General features: G+C 37.7%; 1 protein-coding gene and 1 long non-coding RNA gene across 3 annotated transcripts in view; both read right to left on the bottom strand.

Annotated features, from left to right (window-relative positions):
- Window positions 1-14,733, bottom strand: part of LOC123516827 — a 118,803-nt gene extending 104,070 nt beyond the window's left edge. For both annotated transcript variants that reach the window (XR_006678292.1, XR_006678293.1), the window contains exon 1: window positions 14,641-14,733. This is a non-coding gene — a long non-coding RNA (uncharacterized LOC123516827). The remainder of the gene's footprint in view (window positions 1-14,640) is intronic.
- Window positions 14,734-17,406: 2,673 nt separating this feature from the next.
- LOC123516822 (nephrin-like) overlaps window positions 17,407-21,852 on the bottom strand; it is a 184,385-nt gene continuing 179,939 nt past the window's right edge. The window contains 2 exon segments of the mRNA XM_045276530.1: window positions 17,407-17,925; window positions 18,837-19,377. Of these exon segments, the coding sequence (XP_045132465.1) occupies window positions 18,886-19,377 (492 nt within the window). The 3' untranslated portion in view covers window positions 17,407-17,925; window positions 18,837-18,885.

Genomic DNA, 21,852 nt, shown 5'->3' with positions numbered 1-21,852 from the left:
CACAGCTGTGCATTGATCCATTCACTCCTTCTCATCCGGCATTGAACATGTGTTAACTGAATGCGTCCAGGACAATATTCTGAATCCTGACCTTATCAATGTATTATGGATCGTCCTATCATCCTTTCAATATCGTATGACAATATGAGCTTTTACCGTATCAGTTTTGAAATTTTGCTAAATGTTGTGCTTGTAAGCCATTTGGAATTACAATTCTTCATTTGGAGGACTACGGGTTCGAGAAATTGTCATACAAATACAAGTGCTTCTCCTTCCCGATGTCTAAGGTTCTCACTGGAAACACCAGCGATACTATCGCTTCACGCAATGACAGCGAATGTCTTTCCTAAGAAGTTGTCTTCTTTACTACCCACTGCACTTTACACATTTGCGAAGTTATGTTCTGTAATTTATACTGTCTCGTGTAATTTGTAGATGAAGCCTTTCTTTTCCGTACAATAGCGAGAACACCAAAATGCAGGACCTCAAGGAGAGAGAGAGAGAGAGAGAGAGAGAGAGAGAGAGAGAGAGAGAGAGAGAGAGAGAGAGAGAGAGAGAGAGAGAGAGAGAGAGAGAGAGAGAGAGAGAGAGAGAGAGAGAGAGAGAGAGAGAGAGAGAGAGAGAGAGAGAGAGAGAGAGAGAGAGAGAGAGAGAGAGAGAGAGAGAGCAAATTATATTTCTATCGTTCTTTCTTTCTTTCCTCCTCTCTTTCCCCCTCACTGCCTTCACAGAGTAGCGACCTCCTCCTATCAATTTTAATATATCACTTGTAATTGTTTGAATTCCCTACTGGACCACCTGTCTCACTTCATTCTTGACTGATTACCCCAAATAACAAAGACTGACCAGAGCCGCGTTATTAATTCATCCATAATGCAAGTTTTCATCGTCAAATGCATACATACATTCATACATAGTTGTAATCTAAGTTTTCCCTTCATTTCATTTTCCTCTCCTGATATGTGCTTTCTCTCATCTGCTCTAAAAACTCGCTAAGCAAGTTCATGATTTAATAGCAAGAGAATGATGAATAAGTGTCTAACTGGAGGAAATAAATAACTTAATAATCATAAAGAAGCAAAAGGAAAGGATTTTTTTAGTCAGATAACAAATAATGCAAATCTGTAACCTGTCCAACTACAACAATTACTACTACTACTACTACTATTACTACTACCACCACCACCATCACCATTGCTTTCTAACAATTTTGAATGACGATATATATGTCAATATGGAACGGTTGTCTTCATTCATTAGAAAAAAAAAAACATAAGATCTCAAGCTTAAATTAACAAATACTACATATACAAACTCGTATAAAAAAAAAAAAAAACAAGAGACAGAACTTGGCAGAGTGAATAAAGCCGCTCTTGTCGGAGGAAGTTAACAGATAATGCATGTCTTTCTTGCCCCATGGAATTACCGAAGAATTCCGTTTCCGTCATTTGTAAGAATATGTTTTGGACAGCAACGTAAGATTTTAATGCTTGTTATTTCAACGTTATTTAATCATTTAACTATGATTACACGAACAGTACTTCGAAGAGGGCAAATAATTATATACTTTGCCCATTACGTGCAGTACAAAGTGTTTGGAGGTAATTGTGTTGAAGCAGCGAGTGTTGGTGTGTCCATTTTAAGAGCAAGGGAATGGAGAGACGCGTGTTCTATTTCATCCAATGATTGACGTGAACATTCTGCTGCTGTTACGGGAAAAATATTCCACTCGACTGAGAAGAGCAACAGTGCGCGACGGAGAATAATGACGGTTAACATGCTATTTTCAGAAACGTCACCGACCAATCACACAATTTGCATCCAAAAACAGTTACTGTTTTTCCTCTGCCATTCTAGAATACCAACTTGTATAGCAGGCCAGTGAATTCCAAACGTGAGCTTTTCATTACGGAATATCTAATTACCATTTTTAATCAACTAGTCTTAAACAATAGGCGCTGTATATTGGACATAACTTCTTTCTACACACTATTCCTAGTCTGGTACTTCACGAGTGGGTGTGATGCCATGATGTCCAGTGAAGTTGTGTGTGTGTGTGTGTGTGTGTGTGTGTGTGTGTGTGTGTGTGTGTGTGTGTGTGTGAGTGTGTGTGTGTGTGTGTGTGTGTGTGTGTGTGTGTGTGTGTGTGTGTGTGTGTGTGTGTGTGTGTGTGTGTGTGTGTGTGTGTGCGCGCGTATGTGTGTGTGTGTGTGTGTGTGTGTGTGTGTGTGTGTGTGTGTGTGTGTGTGTGTGTGTGTGTGTGTGTGTGTGTATATATATATATATATATATATATATATATATATATATATATATATATATATATATATATATATATATATATATATATATATAACCACTGCTTTAAGTGAATAGATAAGTAAATGTCATTCTTTTCTGAACCTAATTTCCTGGGTCTTTAACACCTTAGTACAGGTCAACAGGTTTCCCCTTCCATGCAGACCATCAAATTTTAGTCAACCTTACTTTCCTTCTCACTCTCTCTTCAACTGTCCTTCCCTCCCTTCCACATTTCTTTTCTTCCTACCTCCGTCCGCCCATCCCTTAACATCCAACTCCAACGTTCTGTCCCGCAAAAAAATATTGATGGTGATTCAATAGAAAAAATAAAAAAGCTGGCAACGAAACGTGTCTTTCATGTGGATTTCAATTTGCGTTTTATCTACAATCAAAGCAGCGCTATTTGGATCGAATATATTGCAAAAATCATTGTACTGGGCAATGATAAATAAAAAAAGGAGGGGAATGGTCTGTGTGTGTGTGTGTGTGTGTGTGTGTGTGTGTGTGTGTGTGTGTGTGTGTGTACGGGTTAAGTGTGTGTGTGTGTGTGTGTGTGTGTGTGTGTGTGTGTGTGTGTGTGTGTGTGTGTGTGTGTGTGTGTGTGTGTGTGTGTGTGTGTGTGTGTGTGTGTGTGTGTGTGTGTGTGTGTGTGTGTGTGTGTGTGTGTGTGTGTGTGTGTGTGTGTGTGTGTGTGTGTGTGTGTGTGTGTGTGTGTGTGTGTGTGTGTGTGTGTGTGTGTGTGTGTGTGTGTGTGTGTGTGTGTGTGTGTGTGTGTGTGTGTGTGTGTGTGTGTGTGTGTGTGTGTGTGTGTGTGTGTGTGTGTGTGTGTGTGTGTGTGTGTGTGTGTGTGTGTGTGTGTGTGTGTGTGTGTGTGTGTGTGTGTGTGTGTGTGTGTGTGTGTGTGTGTGTGTGTGTATCATAAGGTTGCTCACTCTATCTGTATCATCTAGATTCTAAAAGATGCAGCATTACGGAGACCATTACCGAGATGATAAAAAAAAAAATCCCAATCTTTGTTACTGTTTATCCATGTCCCTGTAACACAAGAATATATCCTTATAGATGCTGCTTAAAATGTCATTTCTTTATATAGTTTTGAGTTTCATTGTTTTTTTTATGTATTGATTTTCTTACAAAATAACAAGACCAAAGAGAAAAAAATAACTAAGGAAAAAAACACCATTTCTTTCCCCCAACGAACAATAAAGGAAAACCAATTCAAGTCTGGCGCTACCAAGAAACTTATTTTTTTCAATAATGACGGTCGCTAAATCATGGCAAGCTATTGAAATTTACGTAATATTAGTGAAATACAAATAAAGTAATTTGCTGTAGTTTTCGTTAGTCAGAAATGAGAAAAGGATGTATAAGGAACGTATTAAGTTATATTATCTGTATAGGTCACTGTGTTACTTAAAAACAAAATAAAACATGTAGTGATTTACGCAATGAAATGGTATTGCAACACGAAAGTAACTACGAAGAGCGAATAAACCTATCTCGTTTTTCTAGGTCCTGAAGAGAAGAAAAACTGCGTACTAAATTGGTTTATATGTGCGCACATTTACACTCATGACTATCGGTAAAACCCGACTTAATGAATGCAATTTCAACAGTACTCCAAAGCAAAACAAATTCAGAGGTGGCAAGCGTAGCAATGAGCAGAAAATATAGGCACAACAATGCACTTTCCCTTCATTACTTTGTTCTGACCTGACAGTGTATGAGATCACACGGCAATCACTGGTGACTGTGTTTATCTAATTCGGTTACTGAACAGAAAAATAAAGATAAAGAGGGAAACAGATTAATTTGTATTCACTTAAAGTGTGGTTTTCCTCTAATGACTATAATATAGAAATCTTAATAATTGAAGAGAAACGCATCATGATTATTTAACTACACACTAAAAGATTGTATATATAGAGGTAGCAGAGGATTTATTCAGTCCATAACGCTCAAAGATTGTATGTATAGAGGTAGCAGAAGATTTATTCAGTCCATAACGCTCAATCATTTTTATACAAAAGGTGGAAGGGCAGTACACCTCCCCAATGAGGGTTTTCGAAGGAACTCATCAGAATCGATCACCTACACATCCACGACACTACGGGAAAAGCCTACCAACCATCATGACCAGGAAGTTGGGGATCAACTCTGTCCATAGCCCGTCAAGCTTTATCCACAATAAGTTGAAGGGCGGCAGGTAGTCTCTTCTATTTATGTTACGATCTGAAAGCCAGAACTTGTACAGTCTACTTAAGGGCTAATGGATCTCCGGCCAGACCAGGATGAGATTGAGTGTGCAGCGGCCCAGAGAAAGTAAATGCGTCACCTCGGTTAGTCTAATGGCCTCTTTGGATCAGTTAATGATGGAGGACTGCACAAAGGAAAGAGTCACCCTCACCCTTACTAAAAGAAACCGATCTTATTAAGCTCGTTTAGTCGTTTTCATATGGAGGAGAGATTAAAGGAATAACATAAAAAGTCTAGAAGGAAAGTGCTGTCGATCTGCAACAACGATGGATGACAGATGATAAATGAACAAGATTACGACGTTAAATGTAGAGGCAGAAAGTTACCAAAAGTGAATGAGAATGTAAAAAAAAAAAAAAAATGAGGTTAGAGAAAAATTATAATTCTGAGTGACATTCATGAAGAAGAAAATACATCATGAAAATAGATATCAAACTTAAATCAAGAAAGAAGAATGTAAAGGAATGTCTGTCTGTCTGTCTGTCTGTCTGTCTGTCTGTCTCTCTCTCTCTCTCTCTCTCTCTCTCTCTCTCTCTCTCTCTCTCTCTCTCTCTCTCTCTCTCTCTCTCTCTCATCTATCTATCTTTATCGGGAAACGTTTAATTTTTTCTCTCTATTTACTATTTATGTATTAAGGAGAGTGGCCAAGGGTAAAGACTGGGGAAAAACGGCCTGCACATAATGCCTTCCCAAATAAAGGGGAGGTTATCAAATTATAAATATTTTCTTCTTTTAAAGCACCTTCGACTCGTCGACGTAAACAAATGAAAATATAGGAATATACTAACAGACAATGAACAAGTGTGCCTGACAGAGCCTAATAAATGCATGAGGGATATGAACCTGTGTAAAATATAAATGTTTTCTGTGTAATGTTCAGAAAATTAAAACATTGCGTCAAGTACAGAAGAAAATACAACACTACACTGCTGCTTCGTACCGATAGGAGAGGAAGACACGTGGTAAGTTGGAAATAGAAACTGAAATATCGTGGATACTAAACGTAAAAGCGTTGCGTGTTGTAAAGAAAATGTAAACAAATGGCAAAGAACAAAGAAAATCAAAACAGAAAACTAAGAAAGTGCTATAAATGACTGTTGGTTGGTGGGTGAAGGAGGCATTTCATAGGGTAAGTAGCAAACAAAACTAGCAAGATTTGGTCAAATGTAAACTCTTCGGAATTAAATCAAAATATGTTAATTTTATGCAAAAAACCAGCGAACTTTACACAGTGAGGAATAAAAAAAGACAAGAAAACATCAGCATTCACCGGTGAACAGAAAACAAAACAAGGTGAGAGAGAAAACGAAGAATATTACGTATGTGCGAGAATGTAAAATACTAAACTGTTCTACATGTGCATTATGACAACAAAATGTCTTATATTAGACCACGAATCTCATGCAATTTATATTCAAGCTAGAAATCTTACCAAATCTGTGCTTCTCCAACTAGATTAAAATTCTTTCATTAATAGAAAGAATAAATATTGTTCAAGATATAATTCCCCTCTTAACATTTGGTAACTATCCAAAAAATATCTATACCTTTGCTTCTTGAATTTTCCCTTACTGATAGTACCACTTTCACTTCTCCTATTTCGAAAGATACTCTTCAGTCGAACTTTTCAGTACATCCATGCTAGCACTTTGACTAATTAAACTCTTTCAACTCTATCATATACCTTCCTCCATTGCTGTGGTCGATGGTCACAGTTCATCTAAGTCTTTTAATAGTGGTGTTTTTTCAGGATTCTGTCCTGTTACCTATTCTCTTGCTATCAATTATCAATGATATTCCTAGATCCCTTCAGGAATTAACCGGCTCACGAAAGGAAGTCTTAGAACGCCTAACTTCTGATTTCTTTAAAATTTCTGGTTGGAGCTAAGCCAACTTTACACTGTTCAATACCTCGATATTTAACATTCCCCCACCTATCTACTTAACATGACTTTTCAAATATCCTCCTTTTTTAATGACGCTTAACTGCCCCACTATTTTATATTGAATATTCTTGGTCTGTCCTTTATTTCGAATTTAAACTGAAAATCACATATCATCTCTAACTACAACAGATTCTATGAAGTTAGGCATTCTGAGTCGTTTCAGCCAGCTTTCTTCATACCCCGACCTACTAATTCTGTTCAAGAGCCTTATCTGTCCATGCTGAGAGTAGGTCTCACATGTTCTAATCATACTGTTCTTTTAAACAAGGTGGAATCAAAAGTTTTTGTTTGATCAACACTTTCTTATAACTGATGTCTCTAGCTCCTCTTTTCTACCCGTAATGCTGCATCTTTTATTATCTTCTACCTCCAATTTCTAGCTAACAGATGACACTTTGTGCCCACAACAGCATTTTTCAAGATTCATCACCTTTCATTTCGTTCCTCAAACATATCAGTCGTTTCGTTGCTGCATATTCCCCTCAACAAGTAACCAGTAAAGGCTGCTCAGCTGCCAATATAACCATTGCCAGCAGCTTCAGCAGGTGTTGTCAGCTATAACACAAACACCTCCGCATCAAGATCAGCCAGATCATGATTCGGGTCTCTAAGATCCAGGTAAGTCTAGGTTAGGATTTAAATACAACATGGGGCCGTGAGGCCAGAGCAGTGATCTTAAACAGATAAATATCTACCTAATTAATAAAGCTTCCTCAATTCATAAAACTCTACAGAACTGACGAAGAAAGCGTTCACACCAACTGGACTTATCATTATTCCGAAAATCAGTCTATCAATAAATTCTGCCACATCTGGTTCGAATGGTTAACATGGTTTGATCAGATAATCAAATATATAAATTTCTGCGTGCTGTGTGTTGTACTATTAATTATGCAAACTCACATCCTTGTTTCATAAATAAGCCGTTACCTGGACAAGAGCATCAATATTTATCACGCAAGAATGAAGTTAATAGAAAAATTAATAAGTAAAAGTTGTACTTAAAAAAGTTGCGTATTAACAGGATCATATATACAATTTCATGCATGATCATGATTGGAGCAATTTCAATAACACTGCAACAAGAAAATATCCAGAGTTAGTGGATATGATAAAAATGTAGAAATATTCGCACAACAATGCACTTTGCCTTCATTATCTTGTACTAACCTGGCTGTGTATGATAAAAGACAGCGGGTGGATGAGCAGGGAGAGAGCCGGAGAAAGGAAAATAAGTTCATAAGCTCTGGCGAGACGAGTAATGAGCAGTGAGGGAAGAGGTCTGAAGCTGAAATGAATAAGGAATGCTGAAAAGTAAGGACAGGAGGAAAGTGGCGTATGATAAAATACTGAATGTTTAATTATGCGAAAAGAACAGAGGAAGTGTGTGGCGTGAGAAACAGTAGATGAGAATAGCAGGTGATAATTAATGAATATTGAAAAAAAAATTTATCATTGTAAAGCAAGTCAAACAAATGAACAGATTCGACTCGGCTTGTTAGTGCCGAATGAATAAGAAGCTTTAACGAGAATAGGTAGCTAGATATAGATATGTTTTATCAAAGGACTACCACATACAAATCTGATGATTTCTTGCAGATTTCGTTGTTTGTTATTGTTTTATTTTAACTTTTACTGAAAACTGCGAATAAACCCACTTTCTTCTGTTATTGGAGGTGGATGCTTGGGTGGTGGTGCCTTTTTTTTTCTCTCACATCACTGGGAGACAAGTTGCCTTTGGAATGAGATAGAGGGAGACTGGAAAGAAATATTATAGAGGCAATGCATCCCTTTCCGTCTCCTTCGTGTACACACTTCAGCAAGGAAGCAATAGGAACCCATTGCTTCTTATGACTCCTTCTTAGAACTCGCTTTCGTTGCTTTAACGGTTTTATTTATGTTGGTCAATATTCACTTAAGAACATAACGTCCATTTGTCATTTTCTTGTATCCTGTGCTTGTGCGTTTCCATTATAACAAGCAATACGTTTTCTTTTCTTCCTCGTCCATGTAAGTTTTCTGGTTCTCCCCTGCGCTGCCAAAGCTTTTGTGCTTTCCATTCATATTTCTTGTTTTTCCTCTGTTTTCATCGAAGGTTTTGTTATTTTCTCTGTTTTCTGTTCAGTGCGAAGCCCCTTACGTTCTCATGTTTACTGAAACGTTTGTTGTTTTCCGCTTTTACTTCTTTGCCCTCCTCCCAACATTGTCTTTCGTCCTTTTCACCATGGAATACTTTTTCACCTTTTCTGAAAACAGAATTACAATCATATTATGGGAGGGGATTGGGAGATGCCGAGCAACCTTTATGAACTACAAAAACGAATACAAATGGAGTTTTTGTGCTCCCAGACCACCAATAGTAGAAATTTAAATGAGAATTTACGATATATATATATATATATATATATATATATATATATATATATATATATATATATATATATATATATATATCACTGCCCTTAGAAGTTTAATCCCTCCGGTGGAGAGAATGCTATACGATGACAAAAGGAGTCTACGTAACATGTCTTTGTTGTGGCCAGATCTAAGAACATAACGAAATTTATATGGGTCTTTAAAAGGAAAGTTGAAATAAGAATAAATGAGCTACGTACATATTAGCTCTCTCGGTTCATAATGATCGGTACGTCGAACAGTCAGATAGTAGAACTATCTATGGATCACTTTCTTCATAGGATATTTGACAAAGAGTTCAGGATCCTTGAGTTTCCACCTTCCTTGGCCTACACTCACAACGCGTTTCTACTTTTCCTCGAACCACCGCAAGGATATGTTAGTCTCGGAATGCCGCGCTGTCTCCCAAGGATACAGATGCAATGCTTCACCTTTCGACTCCTTGCAACATGTAATTTCAGCTACGCCGGATGACAGTTTCCATACACATTGCTGCCACACGACGGCACCTGGCCCAACTTTAGATGATTTCCACTTCTCCGTCGTTGACTATTCTTATCAATGAAGTCACATTACGAATCCAAGCAAGATTCAGATGCCAGAGGAGTCCTCGCGAGGATGCTAAATTACACACGAAGTTACATAACGAATCCAAGCAAGATTCAGATGCCAGAGGAGTCCTCGCGAGGACGAGTCTACGCAGATCACTCATTGAAATTGCACAAAGGGTATATAAGGAAAGGCAAAGCTACGCAAGATGAAGCAAAACCAGCAAATACATTAAGGAATCACAAGCAAAAAAATGAGATATTTGAAGCATTTGTGGCACTTGAAACATTTAGTTATAATCAAGTTGTAATGACGAAATTATGGTAATCACCTTGTATTGCTCTGTAGACCAATCTTCATCACTGTCCAGATATGCAAATTACTGTTTGAAGTAGAATGTATAAACACAAAACACGAATGAATGCATAAAGCGAAGACAAGCAAAAGTAAAACCGAGAACATGGAAACACTGCAGCGCCAACAGCTGTCATCACTGAAGGGATTACAACACCAAGTGACCACACAACACATGAGGCCATAGTAGATCAAAATGTTCCAGATCTGGAGGGATCTGGAGGCTTCATCGCGCAGTACTTACATCACGTTCCTCGTTGCATCATAATCCCTGCGAGCAATACCCCCGTGATATGTCGTTCCGACTGCCAACTTCAAATATATGCACTGATACTGCCATTGTCCAATGACACTACTCTATTTTCACTTTTTTTCCTAACCCACCATCCTTTATTTTCATAATCCCCTTTATAATATCAACAGATGATGCAATACATACATTTTTTTAGCAACTTTGTTCATGTTTCTATATCTATTTAGATTTGATGATGTACGTACTCTCTCTCTCTCTCTCTCTCTCTCTCTCTCTCTCTCTCTCTCTCTCTCTCTCTCTCTCTCTCTCTACGTTAGTTCACTATCCTGATTTCTAAGACACTTGATACTTAATTCTTTGAAAATTGCTTTCTAGGTAATAAAGAAATCAGTACGAATGAATAAATAATATATTAAAGGTTTTCCAATATTTCTATTATTTTCGTATTTCAGTATAGCTGTAGTTATAAAGTAAAAAATAAAAACGTAATAAGTTTCGCAGTACTTTTGTCTCTATCAGTTTTGTCGTTATTATTATTCTTAATTCCTTAGTACTGATAAAATTATAATGTATTTACTCTTACTACATTTTTCGCTTTTCATTGAGTCACAGTCCTTTATCGGCTCTGTCTCTCATCAATAATAAACTTTTTTTCTATTCATACATTCACCAAAAAATATCTTGAAATAGCATTAGCTAATAAATATATCTATAATGGTTTGAATCTATTTTGTCCAGTCTTACAAAGTTACTTACTATCACCGTGGTACAATGGAACCATGCATGCTTGGGGTACGAGGGGTCTCCAAGCGCACGGGTTGGAATCCTGTCCATGGTCGGAGTGAGTTGGGCTTCCTCACTCGGGGCAACGGTTTCCTAGCGGGTGGGCTTTCAGATAGGAGGTACCCCACAAAGTACCCCCTTTAGCCCATAAATTCCAGTGAAAAGCCCACATGGTATAAAGAAAAAAATATATCATTTATATTTTTCCACAAGGTCTTTGAAATATGAATTGTTCTTTCACTGGGCTGCTGCTATCTATTAATACTAATGTAAAGTTGTCACCCTGTCTCCCTCGGTCCCAGAGTGGTATGCAGCATTTATGCTTCAAATTCTTTTGTTTCATTTCTTATTTGCGGTAATCTGTCTTTCGTTAAGCTGTCTTAACTCATGACATTTATATCTAATCGATTTTTCCGTATTATTTATAACTTCCGCTATAATTTTAATATTTTTTCCAAGGATGCATTAGGTTTCTAGTTCTAATGATTTCTTGTATATGTATATGTATATATATATATATATATATATATATATATATATATATATATATATATATATATATATATATATATATATATATATATATATTTTTTTTTTCCCATACCTTGATGTAATTCTTTCTCTTCCAAGCATTCCTGTAATGTACATTATTTTGCTACCTCTACATGCATTAACTTCCACTACCATTATCGGGACCTTCTTCTTAAATCCTTTATGTGTTTTAATTCACTGAAGCAGACCCGTTCGCGCATCTCCAGTATTTAAAAGAAAATCTAACTTTATTTTCATAAAATAAAATTTTAAGGATGCTATTACGATTTTAGTGACTGACAGTTCAGGGATAAACAATCTTGAGAATCCAATTTTCTAATCTCCGTGGCCTTTGAAATAGTTGTAGTGAGAGCAAGGCGTTTCTAAATACGGGCAACCAGCTCGCCAACGCACCACGGCCACCACGTGTATGTATGTTCTCGACACTACAAAGCCTGGTAATGCTTCCCCTGATCCTCGTGCTTTTGTCCCTCGTCACGTTCCATATATCATTATCACCGCTTTCTCTTGCATTTTACCACAAACTTCCTATTAATCTTGATGTTTTTATTCCCATACATCAGTGCTAACAAAGGAAAGGGTTACGCGAGCCTTTGCCATGGATTCGGAATGTTCTATGATAGTCCAAGCTTTCTCTATTCTTCCTTGGTTTGCTGTGTAATGTAAACTTATGATAATTGCTACACCACTGAGGAGAGCAAGATTTACCAGATATTACTTAGATCAGGTGTGGGCAAACTACGGCCCTCCAAAGGAATTCATGTGGCCAGACAAATGTTAGTAAATTTGAAAGAGCAATTTAATAAACAAAACAAAAAAAAATAGTATTGTGAGCATTTCCTTTTTTTTTCACGCAAGATTGCACGTGTGTGTGAGAATGGCTTTTTCTTTAGAGTATGCGGCTTTATAAGATTGAGACCTTTTTAATGTGGCCCTAACACTGAAAAGTTTGCCTACCCCTGACTTTGAAAGTGCAAGGTGTTCTGGTGTTTTATTTTCTCGAGTGCGTGTTATTTCATAAATATTTTTCTGATAAACTGAGTATTAGTTTGTCGGTTTAGCCTTTATGATTATTGTTACTGTAATGAATGAAAATTATAATAATTATAGAATGTTATTTTGGATTCATAATGCACTAAATGTCCGTTTCTCCTTTGTTCTATATAATCAATGCCAACGTAATCTATGAAATAATGATAGTAGGAAAAAGGAGACAATATTCGACTTACTGAGAGAGAGAGAGAGAGAGAGAGAGAGAGAGAGAGAGAGAGAGAGAAAAAAACGGGATGGAACGATCCACTGAAGCTTTCCTCATTCCCATCGTCACGCCTCGTCCTAACATGACTGCATAGTTGCCGCAGTTTTCAAGATAAAAGTGTTGCAGGACTCAGAGAACTAATACGTGCTTACATTTCCAACAGTCCGAAAAGAACAAATAAAGTATCGTTATACATTCATCACGAAATAAACGGGCACCGAGGACGAATCTACTAATAAGAGGGTATGCTTGCTAGTATCGCTACGTGTGTTCAGTGCAGCTACAACAGTCCGAATCAAGCGAGAGACACTCATAAATGAAGCAATATATAGCCCGTCAGATCGATGCATTGATAGAAATGTATTACTATACATTTCAGCGGTGGACAAAGTTTTTTGCAGATATCTCCTAAACGAATCGTTGGATGAGTATGATATTTCAACACACTACCTTGAACATCCGTTCGTAATTTATGGTTAACATACCACAGTGCTATATGTGAGGAGTTTACTGAGTGATATTACGCCTAATCCAGTCATCATATTAAAGGTGCTATACAGAATCGGACGAGTGTTGGGTACTCGTCTAACCCCTCCACCACCACCACCACCCTGAAGAACCCCCAGACCACTCCTTCTCTGTATATACCCCAGTATCGCATGACCCTCTTCCCCGCTTCCCTCTTCACCCCCTATTCACACCATCAGCCTTCCACCATTGATTTTTTTTCCCTATTGTAATTACATATTTATAGGTATAATAGTTACATACGTCAGTATGTACATACATATCATACATTAATAATATTATTTAATACAATTGCTGGTATATGTGGACATGAAAACCAGAGTGGGTCAAACGACCGTGAAAGCAATAGCTAATTCCGCTGTTAATGGCCGTATAGCTGGATAATAAGCAACGTATCTAACAACAAAATAATATTATATATAAACTGGACCACTTTTTATGATCAATAGGTAGACAGTACGCAATAAGAGTATCAACTTTTCCTAACAGTAGAAGGTCCAGGTCACAGGTAATTCCAGCACATCATGTTCACATGGTTGACCATAACGACTGCAAACATGGCTCTTCTATATACTACACGTAAACGTGCTGTTGTACAGTAATTATCAACGTGAACCACTTCTTGCCTTCATGAAATTGTACCATACTCGTTAATAATCATATCTATACATACACACTTACAGAACATTATAATGTATAAATACAGTGGTGGGAAAAGTAGGGAGGGACACAGGAGTGAGGGAGGCGAGGAGCTAGGGAGAGGAGAGGAGGGACAAAGAGGGCGAGAACTTCCGAGACGGGGGAGACGTAGTAGTGGTTAGGAATGGTTTGGGTGGGTGTGTTGGGGGGCCACACTTTCATTCGAATGCGTCAACATGACTCGTCGGCTTTGTTATTTTTCACGAGTAAACTCCTCACATAACACATATAATACTGTGGTATGTTAACCATAAATTACGAACGGATGTTCAAGGTAGTGTGTTGAAATATCATACTCATCCAACGATTCGTTTAGGAGATATCTGCAAAAAACACCGCTTGTCCACCGCTGAAATGTATAATACTTGTATTCATTACTTCTACCATGCATGTTTCTCTCAGGTCCTATTTGGCATCCGGCACACCAACACGATTGCCAACCCTTCCAAGACTAACGGATTGTTCGGTGTGAAACATTTTTATTAGTGTACGTATATTATTCGTGCAAATATTCATGCTGGTTTAGCAAGCTTCAGCCTGCTCCACTCAAGAATAATATGGTGGATAAGACGACTGATGACTCAATAGCTTATCAAATGATAACTTTGTAGGTACACTCCACCTGACTCGCCTCCCATCCATCAAGAAAACATTTACCAATCATAACATGTCTTTCTTGCACGATTGCAAAGGTTAATCTCAAAATTAGACACAGGTAATGAACATACATACATTCACAAACAAACCTGTTATGTCTGAAGACTTACGGCAGCCCATGAGGCACAAGTATTGGAAGCACTGTCAAGAGAAACGAGCCGCCGTGCTTTGTAGTAAGCCATCTTGAATCTTCGCTGAGATCTCTGTGCAGCGCTGCCTGAACTGCGAAGCCTAAGAAACACTGAACCCGAAGCACCGACACAGACTATGATTCCACGGGTATATTTCAAGATGCCATTAATGTAGTAGTAGTAGTAGTAGTAGTAGTAGTAGTAGTAGTAGTAGTAGTAATAACAGAAGTAGTGGTATAGTTATAGTTATTGTTATAGTTATAGTTATTGTTGATGTCACAGAAATGTCACTTGGTAAATATACTGGTGAAAGTGATAAAGGCAGCTGACCAGTAATAAGGTGTACTTAAAGTAGCTTATTTGTAAGACACTGCTTAACCTCAGCAACCTGTAGAAGTGAGAGAGGAGCTGCTAATTTTGTTGCATATATCAAGGAATTAAGAACCACTCAGATAATTAACAGTCTAGACCATCCCTACTAGGCTGATAATTCTTGCACTTCTGCTGGACTCAGGCTCGATCTACGGTCGGCCATCTTTATTCAGTTGATATAGTCGTCAGTGTAACTCTCAAAGTTCAGCTACCTACGGGACTGTCTTGAATTGGAGTTAAAGCATAATTGCATGACTAAAACAACCTTCTATACTTAATAATCTTTGTTAATATGGCTCCAGTTCATTACTTACTATACAGCAGGTACTTACTATACAAAACATGTCATATCTTTAACATTATCAGTCATTACCGCTACTTTCCACCACCACTCCAGCACTTACCAACAGTTCATATAAGCATTTCCAATAACATAGACGGATGAGATGAAAATAAAGTTTCGATTACAAAGTATTTAATTCTAATTATGAAGAGGAAAAGGATGAAAACAAAAGCCCAATTACAAAGTCTGTTTATTATTTTTTTCAATGTATAACGTTGAATGACACTGAGAGTTATACAAAAGCTTATACAGGACATGCCGCAGGCCCAGTGGTCAGGGGTCAGGCGATGACCTCCGCGGCTCAAAACTGACCGTCAGGGAAGGGCAATGGTTGCCCAGGGTCGCATTTTGAACTACGGAAGATGAGATGTGATTAGCGACGTCGGAGATCGCGGAACGGCCTAAAGGGATCAACATGTGGCCTCTGAGGGACTAAAGGTCAATGTTAGCGCCGCCAAAGATCGAGATAGACCTTTGGAGACCATCAAGTCTGAGGCAAAATAGTGGTTCCTGGAGATCGGCACACATCAAACATTGACACCGTCTCGCCAGGCTCCCTCCAGGAACCTGCCACCATCAACACATCACCGATCTTCCGCTGCCGTCAAGGCTTACGTCACGGTGGTGTGGTCTCAGCCAACGGTAACCAAGCTCTGTAGCTGCCAGTGTCTTAGTCTTGCCATGCCATTCGTCAGGATTCTCATCTGAGCTTTACCTTCTGACGGTATTGATTGCTCGTCACGCCGCCATCACTAAGCACCTATGGTTCTCGCAACATCAAGGCGGAGGTTTTCAAGAAACTGAAGAAAATAACGCTCTTCTGGTGGTTCAAAATTATCAGATATAAGTGACCTTATCAGTTTTTCCTTTCTTACTTTTATCCGAAAAGCTTCCTTCTCAGGATTTCTGACAACATTGGTCTAGCTGAGAGATAAATAATATCCATCTGAAATTTTTTGCAAGAATCTCTCTCTCTCTCTCTCTCTCTCTCTCTCTCTCTCTCTCTCTCTCTCTCTCTCTCTCTCTCTCTCTCTCTCTCTCTCTCTCTCTCTCTCTCTCTCTCTCTCTCTCTCTCTCTCTCTCTCTCTCTCTCTCTCTCTCTCTCTCTCTCTCTCTCTCTCTCTCTCTCTCTCTCAAGTGACCAGACCAATGTCCTCATGTCCGGAGAAAATCGTTTGTCACAACCAGTTCACAAGATCATAACAACTTTCGTGCTTGGAAAGCTTCACTAAGGTCTTGGGGAGGAGTAACGCCGCTCCCTGGTGTGCTGGTCACGTGTAGCTCACGTAATGTGGAATCCTCTGAAAAGGAACAGCGAGAGGCCACACCCACAGTCCCGCACAATCCTTAGCAACCCAAGGCTCCACAGCCTCGCGGGCTGCTGGGCTTGCGTTTCTTTGCCGACGCGCCACGATCTCGGGAATGATCTAGGTATTCTTTTCAACACTTAATATCTTCATTCATCTTTTTCCTTTATCGTAACATAATGACAGCTCGATATCACTAGCATAATAAAGGTTTATATATATATATATATATATATATATATATATATATATATATATATATATATATATATATATATATATATATATATATATATATATATATATATATATATATATATATATATATATATATATATATATATATATATATATATATATATATATATATATATATATATATATATATATATATATATATATATATATATATATATATATATATATATATATATATATATATATATATATATATATATATATATATATATATATATATATATATATATATATATATATATATATATATATATATATATATATATATATATATATATATATATATATATATATATATATATATATATATATATATATATATATATATATTCTCAGCAGCCATTCAGTAAATACTTTGCCCCTCTTCTTAATAAACAGATATAAGAGTACATATATATATATATATATATATATATATATATATATATATATATATATATATATATATATATATATATATATATATATATGACGGAAATAGATATTCATATTAACTCCCATATAATTTTGATGTGTATGTACAAAAGCAAAATCCATTCAGACAGCAATAAACACCTAGTCTTCACAGCTTGGCCTCAGTATGTACAGTTTGGATGACCGTCGTCCTTTCACGTCCCTCCAAAGAAAACAACAATACATTGGTCTGAAATATAATCTCAAAGATGCAGTAATGCACCCTTGTGAAGAGAGAGAAGAGAGAGAGAGAGAGAGAGAGAGAGAGAGAGAGAGAGAGAGAGAGAGAGAGATTGGAAGAAGGGGGGAGAGACAGACAACTTGAGGGAGACTGTTGACACGTACAAAAGTAGAGTGATAGAAACACACACAAACACACGGACAGATTCCCCTGAGAACTCGATGGAGGCTGATCTGGCATAGGTCAGCTCCGTGAAGCACAAAGGGGACCAGCCACAGCAGCCGTAGCGACACGCCACACGTCCGCCTCACGCTGACGTTCATTCGTTCCTGCGAAAGAGCAATGGAGCGCTCATTGAAAACAGCATCATCATGTACATGAAAAGGACGAGAAACACCTCGGTGGGTCCATTTCTATTTTTCAATTTTTATTGCCCTTGACTTGTGTTCCTCGACATGAGAGAAAAGTGCAGTCAATGAAATGAATAAGATATAACAACCTGTCATTAACAACGACGAAAAACGTATCAGTGAATAGGAAAAAGTTATAACTGTCAATAAAAACTTCGTACAAGAACTACAGATTGTACTGAAGTTAAGAGAGAGCATATATATATATATATATATATATATATATATATATATATATATATATATATATATATATATATATATATATATATATATATATATATATATATATATATATATATATATATATATATATATATATATATATATATATATATATATATATATATATATATATATATATATATATATATATATATATATATATATATATATATATATATATATATATATATATATATATATATATATATATATATAGTCTTAGGAAAATGCAGTACGAATAGTGTAAGGATTGCTTTTCATCTGATTATGCTAGTGCTGTTATTCTTGCATTCAAATATTACAGTTCAAGAGTGTGGTTGGTACTCCTAAGGCTTTTCACTACTAAATCAATGAGAATTAAAAGGTGCGGCACCAAATGAAGGAGGCAAACAAAAATACAGATCAGAGGGATGAATCAGGAGATCAGAGGATGCATTAAATGGAACTCAACAGATAAACTTTATTAATTCACTGATTCCGAATGAGAGCAGATAAGAATATTAGAGACAAAAGAATCATAAGCTCATTTTAAAGTCAGTACTGTGTCCAGACCATAACAAGCCACCCACTCCTTTGCTTAAGGCAGCGGCGACGAGACGCCTTACCTGAGGGAGGCGGCGATCTGGTCCACTGAGACGCTGCCGCAGTCACCCCTTAAACGGAGCTCTCGCGGTGACTAGGGCTGCCGCTCCTATCGCTGGAGCCTTCCCAGGGACTAGTCATGGGTGTTCCCAGGGCATCAGGATCAGGCGGTGGACCAAGGGGATGTGGCCCTGCAGGGAGGCAAGCAGGGTTTTGTTGCCCGGCCAGCCTGCCGTCGCGCCCCAGGCTGAGTGAGTAGGATGGGTAGGGGGAAGGCATACAGGATAGGTCTGAGGCATAGGAATCTGGGGTATAGACATCAGAGTGTGGGTGTAGGTCCTGGCGGTATGCTGAGGGTATAGGCATGAAGGACATCTCTCGGGAGTAAGGTGGTGTGCCGGCCTGGGTGTAGGGCACGGCTTCACAGGCATACTGAGGCATGGGAAGCGTGGACAGGTGCGGCGAGTGGTACATCGGAGGCTGGGAGGGTGCTGCTGCTGTAGGCGTGGAAGCTGCCAAAGGTCCTCCCACTAAACTCAGATCCTGCTCCCGTGCTGCTCCGCCCTAGACCAACCAGGCAAAAAAAAAAAAAAATTAGGTCAGCGTCCTGCCAGGCAAACCACCGGGGAATTAGGCACTTGAAGGCACTGCAATACCTGGCACTCACTCGCCACTCAGCGCGTGCATCTTCTAACTTATTCATCACTCTTTCAAAGGACTCAAGTGGCCGCCGCTAAATCAACACTAGAATTTAATATTCCTTTTAGATAAAACTGTCAGTGTTTTGTTCTCTCTCGCTCTCTCTCTCTCTCTCTCTCTCTCTCTCTCTCTCTCTCTATCTATCTATCTATCTATCTATCTATCTATCTATCTATCTATCTATCTATCTATCTATCTATCTATCTATCTATCTATCTATCTATCTATCTATCTATATATATATATATATATATATATATATATATATATATATATATATATATATATATATATATATATATATATATATATATATATATATATATATATATATATATATATATATATATATATATCTTTGATGGCTTTCGGGCATAAAACACTGTTTTGAATGAAAAATCTATACTATTATTTAACTTAACTTATTCAGTAATGCAAGCGTGCGCGTGTACACACATACATGCACACACACACACACACACACACACACACACACACACACACACACACACACACACACACACACACACACACACACACACACACACACACACACACTCTAAGCCATTCTTTTTTAAACTTGATATATTTTCACGTCACTATAACCTCGCAAAGAAGTCCAAGCTAGCCCAAACGCAACACTCGTGACATGCACTGGGCCTGAAATCGATGTAAAAATTAAGTCATTAGGAGAAAGAGGACGCTGTGTGGAGCCCAATGGCATAAAGAGTGGCTGATGGTAGCAATGAATCGCTCCGCCCAGCCCCTGCCGTCCCTCAAGGCTTTAATGACGGCAGGCGTGTCACGGAGGTCACGCCAAGAGTCGCTGCAGTGACGGTCATGGCAGTTAGTATCTTTTTTTCCCTTTTTTTACATAGTTGCATACAAAATTTTAGAGTTTTCTTTTTTTTTCTAACACATTCTCAAATATGCACACCTAAACGTGTATTGTTTAAAATAAAAGGCTAGCAACCCTTCTATTCGCAAAAGTTTTTTGTTCATAATGACTTACGACGTTTTATACATGTTTCTACTACCATTTCTTTCAAGACTGTGACTAGCATTCTTAAACATCTTGCTCTTCTATTATGTTTCTTTTTTTTCATAATCACCTACAATGATTTAAACATTTATTTTTGTATTGTAGTCTCTTAAAAGTTTTGTAATCCAAAATAAACAAATTGAATGCATTCTATATATTTGTGTGTGTTTCTGCATTCATTTTCATAATATTATCTTAATGTTAACAAATGAACAACGACAACAGTGAAAGGGTTCCAATTTCTAAAGACCACAGAAGTTATTTGTCTGATTCTCATAAATATTTGTCCCATTCATGATGCTGAATCACTCTCACGCTATAAACAAAATAATTAGAGCCGCTTCAAACCACATTAATCATATTAAAGATTTTCTTAAATCAAAGGGACTATTTTCAAGGATTATAGGGTTGCTTAGTTATGTTCTCTTAATTGTTTTTCTTAGCGATGATGCATATTCCTTGTGAACGCACCGTTATAAACGTTGGATCATTCTTGAAAACACGCATAACATCCCACCAAAAATGTTCATTAAAAGTTTACAAAACGCCCCACAATACCTTTCAACTGAATCTGTTAGAGGTAACCGAGATATGACCATGGCGCTTTTCAAACCTTAATTCACGCGCACACACGCTGGAATATATATGAGCACCTCCTCTCAACTCGTCCATAAGATCGACGCCAGGAGCTGTTACTAAGAACAACACGCACGTTAGTGAATTTACGAGTTTAGCAAGCTCAGAGTGCAGAGAAATTCCGATACCAAAGTGTCAAGGTTCACGACAATGCAATAGAAAGGCAATGATAAATTATAGGAGTGTGTGTGTGTGTGTGTGTGTGTGTGTGTGTGTGTGTGTGTGTGTGTGTGTGTGAGGGGGAGAGGGAGATGGATAATAAAATAGTAGTAGTAGTAGTAGTAGTAGTAGTAGTAGTAGTAGTAGTATACCAGTAATAGTGGTAGTAGTAGTAGTAGTAGCAGCAATAGTAGTGGCAGTAGTAACAGCAGTAGTAACAGCAGTAGTAGTAGCAGCAGAAGCAGCAGCAGCAGCAGCAGCAGCAGCAGCAGCAGCAGCAGCAGTAACAGCAGCAGCAGCAACAGCAGCAGCAGCAGCAAAAATATTAGTAGTTGTAATAGGAGAAAAAATAAGAGGACTTTTTTTTTGCCGGTGAATGTAATGAAATAAGTTTTGAGTGTTTTTTTTTTTCGTATTTATTCATATTTTCATATTCTCTGAGCAACACCTATCCAAGTGTCCAATATTCACACATGGCAATTTCTATAAGCCTGGTGTTATTC

The sequence above is a fragment of the Portunus trituberculatus genome, chromosome 41, assembly GCF_017591435.1.
Source record: "Portunus trituberculatus isolate SZX2019 chromosome 41, ASM1759143v1, whole genome shotgun sequence".
Lineage (NCBI taxonomy): Eukaryota > Metazoa > Arthropoda > Malacostraca > Decapoda > Portunidae > Portunus > Portunus trituberculatus.
Note: the sequence above shows the minus strand (reverse complement) of the source record. Positions and strands in the feature narration are given on the sequence as shown.